Here is a 16259-nt window from a genome sequence, read left to right as displayed (position 1 = left end):
TTTTGTTTCTCATAGCTCATAGAGGACCAATCTTGCTTCAAATTGGTTTTGTTGATGGTTTCGTCGGTTATCTAAAGAATAGCAACAGCAATAACACTTAAGGACTTATAGACCGCTTCATAGTACTTTTTACAGCCCTCTCTAAGTGGTTTACAGAGTCAGCCTATTGCCAACAACAACAACAACAATAATAATAATAATAATAATAAAGTTGGAAGGGATCTTGGAGGTCATCGAGTCCAACCCCCTGCTCAGGCAGGAAACCCTACACCATTTCAGACAAATGGCTATCCAGTCTTAAAAACTTCCAGTGTTGGAGCATTCACCACTTCTGGAGGCAGGTTGTTCCATTGGTTAATTGTTCTAACTGTCAGGAAGTTTCTCCTTAGTTCTAGGTTGCTCCTCTCCTGGGTTAGTTTCCATCCGTTGCTTCTTGTCCTGCCTTCAGGCGCCTTGGAGAATAGCTTGACTCCCTCTTCTTTGTGGCAGCCCCTGAGATACTGGAAGACTGCTCTCATGTCCCCCCTCGTCCTTCTTACATTAAACTAGACATACCCAATTCCAGCAGCCATTCCTTATATGTTTTAGCCTCTAGTCCCCCAATCATCTTTGTTGCTCTTCTCTGTACTCTTTCCAGAGTCTCAGCATCTTTTTTACTTTTTTACATTTTTCATTTTACTGACCTCGGAAGGATGGAAGGCTGAGTCAACCTTGAGCCGGTCAGGATCGAACTCCTGGCAGTGAGCAGTGAGTTAGCCTGCAATACTGCATTCTCACCACTGCACCACCGCAGCTCCTAGAGAACAAAGAAGAAAGTTTAAGGGTCTCCCCTAGCCCAAAGTCTGCGGGTTCCTCAGCCTTCTTCATATTCTACTTCTCATGTTTCTCCCTCTTATTAGGTGACTTTCAAGAACATGGCTTCCCGACCGTATTCTTTCCATTCGAACTTGCTGCCCTATGAAGGGAGCCAGGATGATGGAGAAGGCCAGAAGCCAGAAGCTGTTCAGCCAAACCAAGTTCGCCAGTACTCCCTCAAAGTGTTGCCTGAAATGGCTCCTGGTTCCACTGAATTTGACTGCAGAGCATGGGCCTACTTTTCCAGCGTTAACCTGGTAAATGGGGAATTCTTATTTTCTACTGGGGTTACCAACATCAGAAGTTTAGAGGCACAGAAACCTGAAACTCAGATCAGGTTAAGCACCACAATCCCTGTTTGCATGTGCAGAATAAGTTAGGGGGGGGCGTTCTGTCAGATTTAAATTTTGCTCTCCTACGAAATGACCCAAATAAAGGAGACAAGTGAATAAATAAATAAACCCAAAGGACTGTCTTGTATAATAAAGGATGTGTGGCCACTGTACATTTACGTATGCCCAGTTTTCTGGTTTATAATAAAACAGTGACTTATTAACTAAGCCAGCTCTTTCGGCACAAATTAAAATAGTTAGCTGAGTTAGTTAAGCATATTACATCTCTGCTGTAAATTATACACTTACAACTGTAAACTGAAAAGCCAGCATGAAAGCCAAATATATTAACATTCAAAGCAAATAATAAAAAAGATAATTTCAAGGGCTAATGGTAAACAAAGACACCAGCAAGCTGGATGCTCTGAATGAAATGTCCTTTAAAAATAAGGCCGTTCTGAGGCAATGTCATTCTTTTTTTCTGATTCTCTTCCTCCCTCTTCTGTTCCAGGAAAAAGACCTGCATTCCGGTCTTATTGGACCTCTGATTATTTGCCAGGCTTCGGTGATCCGTACCACACACATCAGACAACTGGCTATTCAGGAATTCTCCTTACTCTTCACCATCTTTGATGAAACCAAGAGCTGGTATTTTGCTGAGAACTTTGAAAAGAGCTGCCCATCTCCTTGCCACATCCAGATGGACGATCCTGTCCTTAAAAGCAACCACACCTTCTATGGTAAGGATAGTCCTTCCATCCCCGTTCTTTCCTGCTTCTCTTCCTGGTCTCCCAAAGGAATGGTTAGGAAAACCAAACTAACATGGCTGCCCCCTCCCAAATACAGATAGTCCTCGGCTTACAACAGCTCATTTAGTGACCGTTCAGAGTTGTAACGGTACTGGAAAAAGGGACTTATGACCGCTTTCCACAATTACCGCTTTTCACAATTACAGCATCCTCGTGGTCCCGTGATCAAAATTCATACACTTGGCAACTGACTCATATTTATGATGCTTGTGGTGTCCCGGGATCACGGGATCCCCTTTTGCAATCTTCTGACAAGCAAAGTCAATGGGGAAGCAGATTCACTTAACAACCGGGTTACTAACTGAACAATGATTCACTTAACATCTTTGGCATGAAAGCTCGTAAAAACAGGGCAACGTTCACTTAACAAACGTTAAGAAATTTTGGGCTCAACTGTGGTCTTCAGTGGAGGCCTACCGATAAATCTTCTTTTGGGTTGTGGTCCCCTCAATGCTTTCTTTTTTGCTGCTGAGCTCCCAGGAATGAGCAGCCCTTCCAATCTTCTAAAAAAAAAGGGCTGTTCTGTCTTCCTTTCTAGCAGGCATAAATGGTGACGTTCCTCTCACCCCGCTTTCCTTAATTGTACCTAGAGTTTAAATTGCTAATTAAGACCCGGCTGAATTCAACCTGGACGTTCTCCATTCTCTTTTCCCCAGCGATCAATGGCCACGTGAGAGACACGTTGCCAGGGCTGGTGATGGGACTACATCAGCGGGTCAGGTGGTATCTGCTGAATGCAGGTGGTATTGAGGACATCCACGCTGTCCATTTCCATGGGCAAGTTTTCACCATCCGAATGGCCGAGGAGTACCGTATGGCCATCTACAATCTCTTCCCCGGTGAGGCACAGTATGAGTGGTTAAACAGGCACCCCCTTTGCTGGTCCGCGCCTGAATTTAGCAAGAACAACCATAGAATGACAGACTCGGAGGCAACCACATAAGTCCTCAAGTTCAGTTTTCTGCTGCTCAGTTCAGAGATTCAATTGAAAGCATTTGAAACAGCTAAATTATCTACGGCAGGTTCTCTCAAGCTCAGCGACTTTAAGATGCGTGGACTTCAACTCCTAGAACTCCCCAGCCAGTCATGAATTCTGGGAGTTGAAGTCCACCCATCTTAAAGTCACTGAGGTTGAGGAAAACTGACCTACAGAGATACAAATAAGCTTAGAACTTTTGCCATCTTTGATATTTCCTCCCTTTATTTCTGGGAGAACCCTAGAATGGATCTTAGAAATCATTTTACTTCAACCCCCTTCACCGTGTAGAAATCTTGCAGCTAGATTATTCCTGACAGACAGTTCTCCGGGGTCTGCTTAAGCAGAATCAATTCAATGGGGTAGAAATTGTGTAAATAGAACTAAACATGTGAGGAATCCACAATCCATTGAAGCAGCTTCCTCTTCTTCTTCCTCCTCCTCTTTATTACTATGCCATCAATGCTTTACAAGTGTATTAGTAATCCTTAAAGATGACTTGTAAAATGGGCATTGACACTATCCTTACATAATCAGATGATGGCATGAAGCAGGGAGAGTAGGATAAGATGTCCAGCAGCAGTTATCCAATCATCAGTAGAGATAGACTTTCACCAAACACAACTTTGTGCTGAAAAAACATTAGAAGACAGGCCAAAGTTTTGATATCTTAGATTGGCTGTATACAATTTGAATACAGAGCACTTGGAATTCATGCATCCTAACTTTATCCTGTCTTCTATAAAATATTACTAGTCAGAGCTTCCAGACACTTGTCCTGGGAGTCGCTGTTTCCAGTACAAATTCTGACCTCAGCTAGTGCACTAATTCTTTCTATAGATTAGGGAAGACTTTTGGGACCAAAGCAATCACTTTCTTGAGCTGAAGGAAGCTCCTTAGATGAAGATCCCACCAGATCTCTGCAATGTGCCTTGATGCCCTTCAAGATATGTGAAATCTTGTTCCATATAACTTAGCAGCCAGAACAAGAGATTTGTTAATCGTCTATTATTCTTGCAATCTCTGATAGGTGCCTTCGAGACAGTGGAAATGCGTCCATCTCATCCTGGAATTTGGCGGGTGGAGTGTGCGGTTAGTGAGCACGAACAGGCAGGAATGAGTGCCCTCTTCCTCGTGTACAACAAGGGTAAGACATTGAGCAGTTCCTCAACAACGAAGATCTACAGGTAGTCCTTGACTTGTGAAGGTCACGTAGCAACCATTGAAAGTTATATCCAACCCCAAAAAAGGAGGCTTATGTCCTGGATCCAAAGTTCTGAGATTGCTCCCCCTCCCTGGTCACGTGACTACACTTCAGCCACTGGCAACATGGCTGCATGTCTCACAGCCCCATGACCATATTAATGATAGTTTTGCCAAAAACTAGCAGTTACTTCTGGTTTTTGGCAAAACCACATCCGTAGTGAACCATTGGCTTGCTTCATGACTAAAGCATTTGCTTAATGACCATGCTGCCCTTTTTACCACTGTCATGTTTGCTTAATGACTGTCACAAAAGATACTTCAAAACTGGATCGGTCATGTGATCGATGGTCATTTTGTCACCGTACTTTTTACCCTTTGGTTTCAGATTGCCAGAGTCCTTTAGGCTTAGCTTCTGGATATATTGCCGACTCTCAGATCACAGCTTCAGGACACTATGGTGAGAAATTGAATATTGCATTCTTCCCTGATTGGATCCTGGTTTTCTTCTATATTTTTTTGGTTCTGTTAATTAAAAAATGGGGATTTTATGCAGATATTGTCTAGGGATATTTATTGTGAACAAGGCTGACAAATATTCAATGAAATCATAACATTATATTCAATTATATATATTTTTGGCTGGTTGCTTCCATCACCAGTCCATCTATTCCATCTCTCTTAATATAAGTAGTTTGGGGAAATATTATTGCATGGTTACCCCAATGAGTGTCATCATCACTCTCTCTTAATTACTGACACCATTTTTGGTTACCGCTGCCCCATTGGCTATTTATTTTCTGCCTTATTTGTGTCACCACGTGGGTAGGAACCCCTGGCTTTGGTCTTAAGGTCCAATCCAAGATCCACCACTAAGGAATATTAGCTATTGGAAGGCAAAAGCTTGCTAAATCTTCAGGTTCTAGTCTCTTGTCTTCTTCCTTTGGTCCAAGGTGAATGGGTCCCCAGTCTGGCCAGGTTGGACAAATCTGGGTCAATCAATGCTTGGAGGAGTGACCAAAAGAACTCCTGGATCCAGGTAGGCTTGATCGTTAGGATGGAGAGATTCTACAGGTAAATAACAAGCAGGCATAATAGGATGCAGAATCATCAGGTGCCCTTCTTCTTTTAGACAACAGAGAAAGTGAAAGTAATTCACCCCAGGGACCGAGTCGTCTACACAAAAACTAGATCTTGTAACACTATTTAAGATGAGCAGCTTTATTAGCAGCACTATTAGCAGCGCTATTTATTAGCAGCAGTTTTCAGGTCCTAGATCAGGTCTAATATAACTGGATAGCAATGATTCCTCTGCCACCACTTGAAATGACAGTCACCCTTTAAATCACCTTAAATGGTGATATTTGATCTTAAAAGGAGGTAAAAGGACAGAGGGTTCATGTATCCTACTATGTAGTGTGTATATATTAGGAGGGAATCCCAGGACCAGAATCAGCAGTGGGTTCTTTGAGGATAGTAGGACGTCAACATCTCCTAAGGAGACCAAGGCTGGTGTGAATGATGGTCAACAGCCATTTTGGTTTAATGGACAAATGTCCTTTTGACATAGGCAACATCGGCAGATAATTATCATTATGTAAACAGCCTTCCTTTTCTCATAACATTCTGGAAGACTTTACGCCCCACTTTATCATTTGCCAGTGCGTGAGAAGCAATGCATTTGAATCCTGTAGCCTAAATCATTCCCTTCCCTATGCATGCTGTTGATTTCTCGTCCTTCAGGATGGAAAAGTTGAAGATGCCATGATCTATCTTGCTTTTCTAGTTTGTTTCGTGAACACATAAAGCTACTTTTTACTTGGTTAGGCCACTGATATATTTAGCTGCGGTCCATTCTGTTCCATCTGCCAATAACTCTCTACATGGTAGCCTTTTTCAATGTGGGTTGAGTTCATGACTGCTGAAGGCGGTGCTGAATTTGGAACTCTGGGAGGTGCGATCCCAAACATCTGAAAATTGAGGAAAGATGTTTTATAGAAACTTTGTTTTCCAAAAGACAAGAGTGTCCTTGTTCTCCAGGTGGACTTGCTCCAGCCCAAGATCTTCCATGGAATAAAAACCCAAGGAGCGCGGCAGAGATTATCCAACTATTACATCTCCCAGTTTGTCATCTTCTATAGTCTGGATGGAGAGAATTGGAAGAGTTATAAAGGCAATTCTACCAGCTCTCAAATGGTAATTACTTTTTAGCGATTCTCCTGTAATCAGAGAACGGAAAGATTGTTTGTAAATGTAGTAATACAGGTGAGAATGCAAACTATCCTTTCATGCTGGAAGGCATGTTTAAGATGGTCAGCCCATCCATAAAAGCAGCAGTACCCTTCAGACATGTTGAGACTGCAAATCTTTAAATTGGCTACCTGCAGAACTGAAGTTTAAAGCTGGTTTCCACCTGGACGATTGCAATAATAACAATTAATTTAATACATCTGGGATGGAAAAGGCTGCATTACACCTGATATTGCAGTTGTCAGATAATTCTTCAATCTGCAAAGTAGCCTCAATCCAAAACATTATAGCTGGGGTAGAAAAAAAGGCTAAATAGGATTACTTGTGCCTGAGAAAGAATGAAAGAATAGCTATGTTCCCGTCTTTCTTAACCACTACAAAAATAGAACAGATCAAGAAAATAACACAGTGATTTGAATATTTGGCATACCCCTCAAAGGAATCCAGTGTTTATTAACACAGAATGTGGACTTGCTTGGCACAGGACTTCAGGGATCTTTACGGCTCCGATTATACACGCTGATAAATGGGATGCATACATGAATGACCAACAGGAGGTGGCAGTGCTTTATTTCTCCAGCGGGGTTGTATGTAATCTGCTTGGCAGTTAATAATAAGATAGACGCCACAATAAAACATCCACCGTAAGGCAAATGAAGATAGATGCATGTAATACTTTAACAAACTGGCAAAATTGATAACTCAGTAACTACCACAGCCTCAAGGTTCAATTAACAATTAACAAAAAGCAAACCTTGATCGGGTTGGTTTGATCAGCAAAAGCTCCCTGGAACAACTCATATTTTAGCATCTTCTGGGAAGAAGCCAAGCTGGGGCAAATTATTTAGCTGAGCTTGGCTGAGGCTAAGCAGGGCCTGACCTGGTTAAGATTTGGACGGGCAGAAAAATATTGGGGCATAGGTTAGATTGGGGAATCAAAAAGCCAGTCCAGAGAAAGTGGTAGAAAAGCTCTTCCATGTTGCAAAACTAGGAAAACTACGGAGCCCTGTCCCTGAAGTCCTTTAGATTTGAGCTTCATTTCTAATAAACGAATTCAAAACAGATAGTAAGTCTAAGAAACAAGGAACATTTAGAAAGTTGATGGTCCTCGAGTCCATCCTGGAGATGTTGAGGATGGAACCTGGATTGGGCTGTATACAAACCAGGGTTTGGGGTTTTTTCCCTCTGTTCAATCGTGTCTCTTGGAGACCACCAAGACAAATCCCTGCAGTTTTCTTGGCAAGGTTTTCAGAACTGTTGGCCATAGCCTCCTTTCTAGGGCTGAGAGAAAGGGACTGGCCCAAGGAGACTGGCCATCAAGTGAAAGAAATCCAGGATTTCTGGAGCCAGGATAAAGTTCAAAAGGAGTACAGGTTCATTTCATGTTACCTATACACAAGAATCTGAACTACTAATGATCAAGGCAACTTGGCACTAGATAAGAGTCGATGGAATTCAAGGGGGCCGGACTTAGATCTTTTGTGGGCAGGAAGCGAATCCAAACGGGTGGCATGTTTGATCCCACCTTTAGGCACAGCCTGATCATCTCAGCCTGATCATTAATACCACTTTACAATGCCTTGGTAAGGCCACACTTGGAATACGGCATCCAGTTTTGGTCACCACGATGTAAAAAAGATGTTGAGACTCTAGAAAGAGTCCAGAGAAGAGCAACAAAGATGATCAGGGGACTGGAGGCTAAGACATATAAGGAACGGTTGCTGGAATTGGGTATGTCTAGTTTAACGAAGAGAAGGACGAGGGGGGACATGATAGCAGTCTTCCAATATCTCAGGGGCTGCCCCAAAGAAGAGGGAGTCAAGCTATTCTCCAAAGCGCCTGAAGGCAGGACAAGAAGCAACGGGTGGAAACTAACCAAAGAGAGAAGCAACCTAGAACTAAGGAGAAACTTCCTGACAGTTAGAACAATTAACCAGTGGAACAACCTGCCTCCAGAAGCAGTGAATACTCCAACACTGGAGTTTTTAAGAAGAAACTAGACAACCATTTGTCTGAAATGGTATAGGGTTACCTGCCTGAGCAGGGGGTTGGACTTGATGACCTCCAAGGTCCCTTCCAACTTTATTATTATTATTATTACACCAGTTAGACTCTGGGCCCAAACTCACAGTCTACCAGTTTCTAGCCTTGACTTAATCATTATACCAGATTGGCTCTGATGCAAACCAGACGTTTCTCACTCTTTCCACTTATGCTGAAGATAGATTGCTGTCTACCTCAGGGTGTGGATTTCACGCAGAGCCCCTAATAACAGCTCTTGTCTTCCCTTACATGCCCCGATGTCAATAGAGCTGCTTTTCCCTTCATGCCTGCAGATATTCTTTGGAAACGTGGATGGAGTGAGCGTGAAAGACAATGCCTTCGACCCGCCCATTGTAGCCCGTTATCTCCGACTCCACCCAACGCACTTCAACTTTCGCAACACTTTGAGGATGGAGCTGCTAGGCTGTGACCTGAACAGTATGGAACGAGACCTTTCTTCCTTCTTCCATTCATAGGACGGTGGGATTGTTGAGGCAGTGGGATCTCTGAGACTAACAGGATGCACCTAGATCAGTGGTGGCGAACACTAGCAAGCAGTGACTGATTTCATCTTTTTTTTTTAGGGATCATCATGAAATTTTATTCAGTGGGGTTCAAACCCTCTACTGCAGACATGTCAAACATATGGCCCGCGAAGTGGTTTCATGTGGCCCGCGAAGCCATCCTGGAAACAGTGAGGGAACAGCCCCCGCTGCCTTGGCCCTGGCCCAGGCCGGCCGGGAGCCAATGTACAGTTTTGTGGTGGCCATCTATGCTGAAACACATTCAGTCTTAGCTCCACAAGGCCGTCCAGAAACAGCGAGGAACCAGCCCCTGCTGCATTGGCCCCGCCCCCTGGGTGCATGCTGGGGAGGTGTCACCCTTTGTGAGGAATGAAGAAATGCACCATGCCTTGGTGCTTGCCGCGGTCCCACCCCCTTCTGCCAGAGGTCCTCAGATCTGTCCCACTCCTGCCCAGACCCCCACAGGCATCCTTGATGCGAATGATGTAGAGCTGGCCATGCCTACCCAGTAGGCCACACCCACTCCATCCATGCCCACCCAGTAGGCTGCACTCACCCTGGCCACACACACACACACACACACCCGAGGGCAACCACAATGCTGATGTGGCCCTCAATGAAATTGAGTTTGACACCCCTGCTCTACTGGGAACTGAACTGAATCCATGAATCACTGCACTTTAAATGACTCTATATTCTGTATCAGCTTTTCTCTGCCCCCAAGAAGTAATCAGTTCAGCCCCAGGCAAGCTTCTTTGGAAAAAAAAGTCCCAAAGATGGAGTGTTAGTCAGGGGTACTAGATCCAGCTTGGTGCGAACAAAGAGACAGAGTCCAGTTCTCTCTGAGTCACATGTTTGTTCAGATCTGGACAAAGGTGGGTCTTCCCATAGGCCTGGGGAAAACCCTGAATGATTGATTTAACATGCTTTTATGCTGCACTTGGTTACATAAACAGGAAACCCAATGTCTGTATGACAGTAAAGAAGTTACGAAAATATCAGTGCCCCACATCCTATAGCAATAAGTATTTTGAGCAAGCTTTATTTTAAGAATCTTTGGGGGTTTCTCTATCATCCTTCCCCACACACAGGACCTGTCCCCTTTATGTCAGCCATTTCAGTGTAAGAATCTTGATCATCTCAATACTGATCAACAGGACCTCCACTAAAAAAAATCCTGTTTATGGTGCCAAAAAGTCCCTTTCTGGTGGGGGCATTACTTGACGGATCAACAGATCCTCCTTGCAGGCATGTTGCCCATCAAATCACTATCAACCAGGGCTTGTTCCCAGGATGAAGGCAACGAGGGTTCGGATCCAAAGCAGTTGGTATACAATGTATACAGCTGAATGCCATTCAAGGAATGAAGATCTGGCACAAGGGATAGAGGTAGAGAAAAGAGGCTACTGAAGCTAAATGGACAAGAGTGGACAATTATTTGACCGGGATGATATATAAAGTCTCCTGCCTTAATCAAGTCTTGGACTAGAAGACCTCCAAGGACCCTTCCAGCGCTATGATTCTATGTTCTAAATGAGGATTACTAGGTTTGTCTATTTTCTTTCCCTTTAGGCTGCTCCATGCCACTAGGAATAGAGAGCAACTCCATTTCTAATGAACAGATTACTGCCTCCTCTTGGATTGACAATGCATTCGCTACTTGGTCTCCCTTTTTGGCCCGGCTCAATCTGAAAGGAAGAATAAATGCATGGAGACCAACGGTAAATCGGATGTCTATAACCGTGTTTTCCCAAATGTGGCAGCTTTAAGATGGGTGGACTTCAACTCCCAGAATTCAATTCCCTTCTCTAAGCCCTCCTTCCCAAACCCCGTAGTTTCTCATTTGTATGCACTGTGTCTTCCTTTATTTTGGCTCCTTCCGTTCCAGCTGCAATGATAGTTTTGCATTTTCCACAGTTCTGCCCAACTAATTTGTACAGTCCCCTCTTGCCTATCTTTAAATGGGTCTTAAAAAGATGGCTCTTCTCTCCCAGATCCTGGATAAATGTCCCGTTGGGCCTTTTTCATGGGATGGGGCAACCATTTTGGGTGATTTGCTGCCTCCAGGTGTCCATTGCTCTTTTTATTTAATACAGGTCGTTCTTGATGTTCAACCACAAATTGGGCCCAACATTTCTGTTGCTAATCAAGACATTTGTTAAGTTTTGTCCCATTTTACAATCTTTTTTTGCCACAATTATTAAGTTGAATCATTGCAGTTGTTAGCAAGGTTGTTAATCTGGCTTCCCCCTTGACCTTTCTTGTCAGAAGGTCACAAAAGTGGACCACATGACACCGCAACCATCATAAATATGAACCAGTTGCTAGGCTTCCAAATTTTGATGCGGCAATGGTTGTAAGTGTGAAAAACGGTCACAAGTCACTTTTTTCACTGCTGTTTTAACTGTGAACGGCCTCTAAATGAACTTTGGTAAGTCAAGGATTACCTGCATTCTTTCAACATCATCTGTGATCAATAAAAGAAACTAGGAAGTCTGAAATTTGGTTTTCCAAGGATGGAGCGACTGTAATTTCCGTCTCTTCCCCAGGTTGACAGCACAGCAGAGTGGCTTCAAGTGAACTTTAAGAAGACGTTTCGGGTGACAGGACTAATAACTCAAGGTGCCAAGTCTGTCTTCACCCATATGTTTGTAAAGGAGTTTACTCTTTCCAGCAGCATGGATGGAAAAAACTGGACACCCATTCTTCAACATGGGGAGAAACAGGTCGGTACCATGTCTGCGTAATTCATTCTTTCTTTATCAGTGAAAAGGCCTGAGAAAAGCTACAGTTACGATCCTCTCATTTTTCAGGTTTTCCAGGGAAATCACGATTATTTCCAGCCCGTGATGAACTTTCTGGATGTCCCATTCTTTGCCAAATACCTGAGGATACACCCACTCGTGTGGAACAAACACATTGCGCTGAGGATGGAGGTGTTGGGCTGTGACACCGAGCAGATGGACTAGTCAAGATGAAGCCCTCTTTGGCTTTTGCTGCAAACGCTCCAACAAGGAGGGTCTTCCCCTGCACAGCCCACCCCAACAACACATTTATCATCACAAAATAAACTTCAGTGACTTTCCTGTTTTTGAGAACGGTGTTAAGGAACGACGTGAAGTCTCTGCAAAATGTTGCAATAGTATAACACTTGGCATTTGTCGACTGTGGGTTTCGTTAGGATCGCATTGGGGAATTTATGAACGGCAATATATCTTCTCTTGCCCAGTTTGTGTCGGACTTCTTAGAGCCAGGATAAATTAGCCACATGAATTCCTATGATCGGCTTTACATTTTCAGCTGGTGGGAGGGAGGATTTGAAACGTGCACTTTCTCCCCCCATCACTGTTCTCGTGATGGTTCAATCAGTGGAGGTTTTTAAGAAGAAACTGGACGGCCACTTGTCTGAGATCGGGCAGGGTCGCCTGCTTGAGCAGGGGGTTGGATTAGAAGACCTCCAAGGTCCCTTCCAGCTCTATTCTGATTGATGGATGGTCTTCTGAAAGATTCTACTGATATCAAAAAAAAAGAGGAAAGCACCGTCAGCAACATCTTCTACTGATTAAGGAAAGAGGAGGGATTTTTTTTTCCTTTTGGGGAAAAAAAGAGATCCTAATTATTTGCTAGCCTCCAACATTTTGAGGAAGCTACAGAGAGCCCCTGAAAGCCTGATTAACCTGTATGAGGCCAAAGCTTCTAGTCAACATGTCTCAAAGTGAACCATAGACGTATCCTTTTCTGGAACCAGCCTTGCTTTGATATTGGACTAATAATAATAATAAAGTTGGAAGGGACCTTGGAGATCATCTAGTCCAACCCCCTGCTCAGGCAGGAAACCCTATACCATTTCAGACAAATGGCTGTCCAGTCTCTTCTTAAAAACTTCCAGTGTTGGAGCATTCACCGCTTCTGGAGGCAGGTTGTTCTAACTGTCAGGAAGTTTCTCCTTAGTTCTAGGTTGCTTCTCTCCTTGATTAGTTTCCACCTGTTGCTTCTTGTCCTGCCTTCGGGCGCTTTGGAGAATAGCTTGACTCCCTCTTCTTTGTGGCAGCCCCTGAGATATTGGAACTCTGCTATCATGTCCCCCCTCGTCCTTCTCTTCGTTAAACTGGACATACCCAATTCCAGCAACCGTTCCTTATATGTTTTAGCCTCCAGTCCCCTGATCATCTTTGTTGCTCTTCTCTGTACTCTTTCTAGAGTCTCAACATCTTTTTTACATCGCGGTGACCAAAACTGGATGCAGTATTCCAAGTGTGGCCTTACCAAGGCCTTGTAAAGTGGTATCAACACTTCACGTGATCTTGATTCTATCCCTCTGTTAATGCAGCCCAGCACTCTGTTGCCCTTTTTGGCAGCAAACAGTCCTGTAGTTTGGGACGGATGGGAATTGTCATTTGTCAACCCAAGAGGCTGCTCAGTTGAAAAAAACTGTTTACTGCTTCTGTTTGAATCATCCCCACCTGTAGACATCTCCATATCTGAAGTGCCTAAGCTACCAGTAAACTTCCGTCTGCTTCTAGCAACTGTCTAAAGGGAGATAGTTTATCTCCCTTTTAGCCACTCATGTCCCCAATCCTGTTAAGCAAAATCCAGGTGGGTCCTTCAGATGTTAACCCAACTGCACATTCAGCATTTGCATATCATTTGCTCGATGCAGACTTGGATGTAGCTGGAGAATACAGCCGTGTAATTAAAGAATGTTTATCTCGTGAAGATCTGTACTTTCTCCTCTTGTTTTTCCTGACTGATGCCTCAGCACAAAGTCTCTGCAGTGGACTGAGTCAGCATTAATACTGATAATAATTAATTACCCGGTGAGGAGCCCCTTCCAGGGGGGAATCTTTCCCCCATACGTTTTAAGGCTTCCAAATGCAACCTCAGAATTATTCAGAAGAACTTGATTTATTGTTTTATTTCATGGGGGCTTCGTCTTTCCAAATGTAGTCTTTCCAAGATTACTGAATGGTTGCCAGTCCAAGGAACATCCCAAAGAGACAGGCAAGCAACATTTGAAAAAGGATATAAGAACCTCTGCTTGCACACAAGGAAGGCCAATCCTAAGAAAACCTAGGGAGCTTTGCATCATGGTTAAAGAGAGACAGGGAAGATTTTACCAGGCAAGATTGCACAACCAGGGTTCTACCACCAAAAAGGCCCGACTCTTAATGAATAAAGGAGGGCTTCCCAAAGCCATCCCAGACCATCTGTCCGGCGTGAAGAATTGGGACCACATATCATTTCTATTCACAACATTCTAGTCAATTAATGGTCAACTCTAAATTGGCACTACAGGCGATTCAGCAGAATTCAAGGTTAGACATAGACCATTTATGGGAATGTAGTGACTCTAGGCTGCTGACTCGCTTGACTCCGCCCCCAGGCTCTGCCTGCTCTTCTCCTACTCACCATGGTAGATTTCAATGATTAGAAGTGTTCCTTCAGAAATAGCAAAGATATTTGACAGGCAACACCACCACCCCTGCCGCACATGTCTCTGCATACGCACAGACATCCATGATAGCTTGATCCTGTGAATGCCGAAGATCCCTACTGCAACATGGGCTGAAATATTATGATCCCAACATATCCGAAACTGAAAGACACTGAGTTGAGGAAGGTTGGGTCACAGAGGTCTAAGTGACATCATAAAGGTTGCCAGGTTCCATGTGCACGCAGTTGAAAGCCACACTAGGGCACACCTAGGCTTGGATCTGGAGTTTGTTGAAACTGGTCCTCTAGAAGGATTTCTAAACAGCATGCTGGGTCCATAATTAGTCCCCGGAATATTGGATTAATGTTTTAGGACTGTGGAGACCATTCTGATTTCTGATCATTCGTGAACTCTTTTGGTTCTCCTCTTTTGACTGGTTTTGAATGAATTTCCTGATTTGGCCTTTTCCCAACATTTGCAGTGTAGCAGGTGTGCCTGTAAGTGTGTGTCCAAGAGGCAGTTCTAACTGACATTACCTGTGTCTGATAAGCCATGGATGTCATGTGGCAAGAAATAGTCTGCTTCCAGGTGCTCTCGGTGGCTGTGTCTCCAGTCTGCGCCTTGGGTGTCCACAGAGCTCAGAAGATGCCCTCCATCACCGTCTTCCGCAACCGGCTTAGAAGACACAGAATTAAAAATCAGCTTAGGCAACACCCTATGCCTCTACAGGGGACCACGAGGCCAGATGCTGTAAATCTGGGACACACGGTCCAACGTGAGTTTTTAAAATAGCCACATGATAGTTGGATGAGATGGCCTAACATGGAAGGAGATGTCTTAGAGCAGGGCTTTTCAACCTTTTCACCCATTGTACCACCAGTCGCCTAGCAAGGTGTCAAAAACGTGATGACCCCCACCCCAAAAAAGGAAAAAAGTGAAGTAGTACAGGTAGTCCTCGACTTACAACAGTTTCCTTAGTGACTGTTCAAAGTTACAATGGCACTGAAAAAAGTGCCCCCTGAGCCACAGCCGAGCAAGACACCTGCCTGCCCGTCCGGTGGTGCTCTTCCTCCTGTCCGAGGTTTTCATTGTTGTGAGCATTTCCGTTGAGGATTGGCAGTGGGGGTGGGGTGGGGGGGGTGTTTGGTTTTTATTCCCCCTCCCTGTCTGCTGGGTGGTTGCAGCAGGTTTTGGTCACTTCACATGACCCTGGGACACTGTGACCATCATAAATATGAATCGGTTGCCAAGATGCTGCAACATTCCAGCTGATCGGCGCTTCTTCTGGGCTCAGCAGAAGCACCAGGATCAGCGCCGAGCTCCAACTGGATCCTGGCATTGATCCTGGCGCTTCCGCTGAGCCCTGACAGCCCTGCAGCTCCAGCCATCTCTCACTCAGGCTTGTGTGGTGCTGCCACTGGTTCAGCTCATTCCCCTCTCCCGCTACCACTTTTCTAGGATGGTCGCGTACCACCTGCCAGGTGCCAATGTACCACAGGTAGTACCCGTACCACTGGTTGAAAAGCCCTGTCTTAGAGGATGCTTAGAGTCACAAACTGGTTAAAAGTTTATGAACATAACAATAATTCTGGTTGAATTAAACTCCATGGTCAACTGAGCCCGGTATTCTCTCCCCAAATTACCAATCAGATACCAACACGCACCCCAAAGTTTTTCTTGCTTAAGTTCCCCAGTTATACATAGTCAAAGACCTTTGATACTAAAATGGTAACACAACCTTATGACACACGTTTTTTCCAAATTGTTTGTCCAGTTCATTTTCGGTTATGCATTTTTCATCTCTTTGCCTTGTTTCTGCCCCTTCCTCCCAGC

General features: G+C 44.2%; 1 protein-coding gene across 1 annotated transcript in view; it reads left to right on the top strand.

The window, feature by feature from the left end:
• The window catches only part of F8 (coagulation factor VIII), a 35662-nt gene extending 23694 nt beyond the window's left edge, over positions 1 to 11968 (top strand). The window contains exons 17-27 of the mRNA XM_029285839.1: positions 900 to 1112; positions 1699 to 1927; positions 2653 to 2835; positions 4003 to 4119; positions 4564 to 4635; positions 5129 to 5214; positions 6216 to 6371; positions 8762 to 8906; positions 10565 to 10713; positions 11542 to 11718; positions 11806 to 11968. Coding sequence (XP_029141672.1) covers positions 900 to 1112; positions 1699 to 1927; positions 2653 to 2835; positions 4003 to 4119; positions 4564 to 4635; positions 5129 to 5214; positions 6216 to 6371; positions 8762 to 8906; positions 10565 to 10713; positions 11542 to 11718; positions 11806 to 11961 — 1683 coding nt within the window. The 3' untranslated portion in view covers positions 11962 to 11968. The remainder of the gene's footprint in view (positions 1 to 899; positions 1113 to 1698; positions 1928 to 2652; positions 2836 to 4002; positions 4120 to 4563; positions 4636 to 5128; positions 5215 to 6215; positions 6372 to 8761; positions 8907 to 10564; positions 10714 to 11541; positions 11719 to 11805) is intronic.
• The last annotated feature ends 4291 nt before the right edge of the window (positions 11969 to 16259 follow it).

Source organism: Protobothrops mucrosquamatus, unplaced genomic scaffold (assembly GCF_001527695.2).
Source record: "Protobothrops mucrosquamatus isolate PMUCROS unplaced genomic scaffold, P.Mucros_1.0 scaffold2329, whole genome shotgun sequence".
Taxonomy (NCBI): Eukaryota; Metazoa; Chordata; class Lepidosauria; order Squamata; family Viperidae; genus Protobothrops; species Protobothrops mucrosquamatus.
This window is presented reverse-complemented; position numbering and strand designations above follow the sequence as displayed.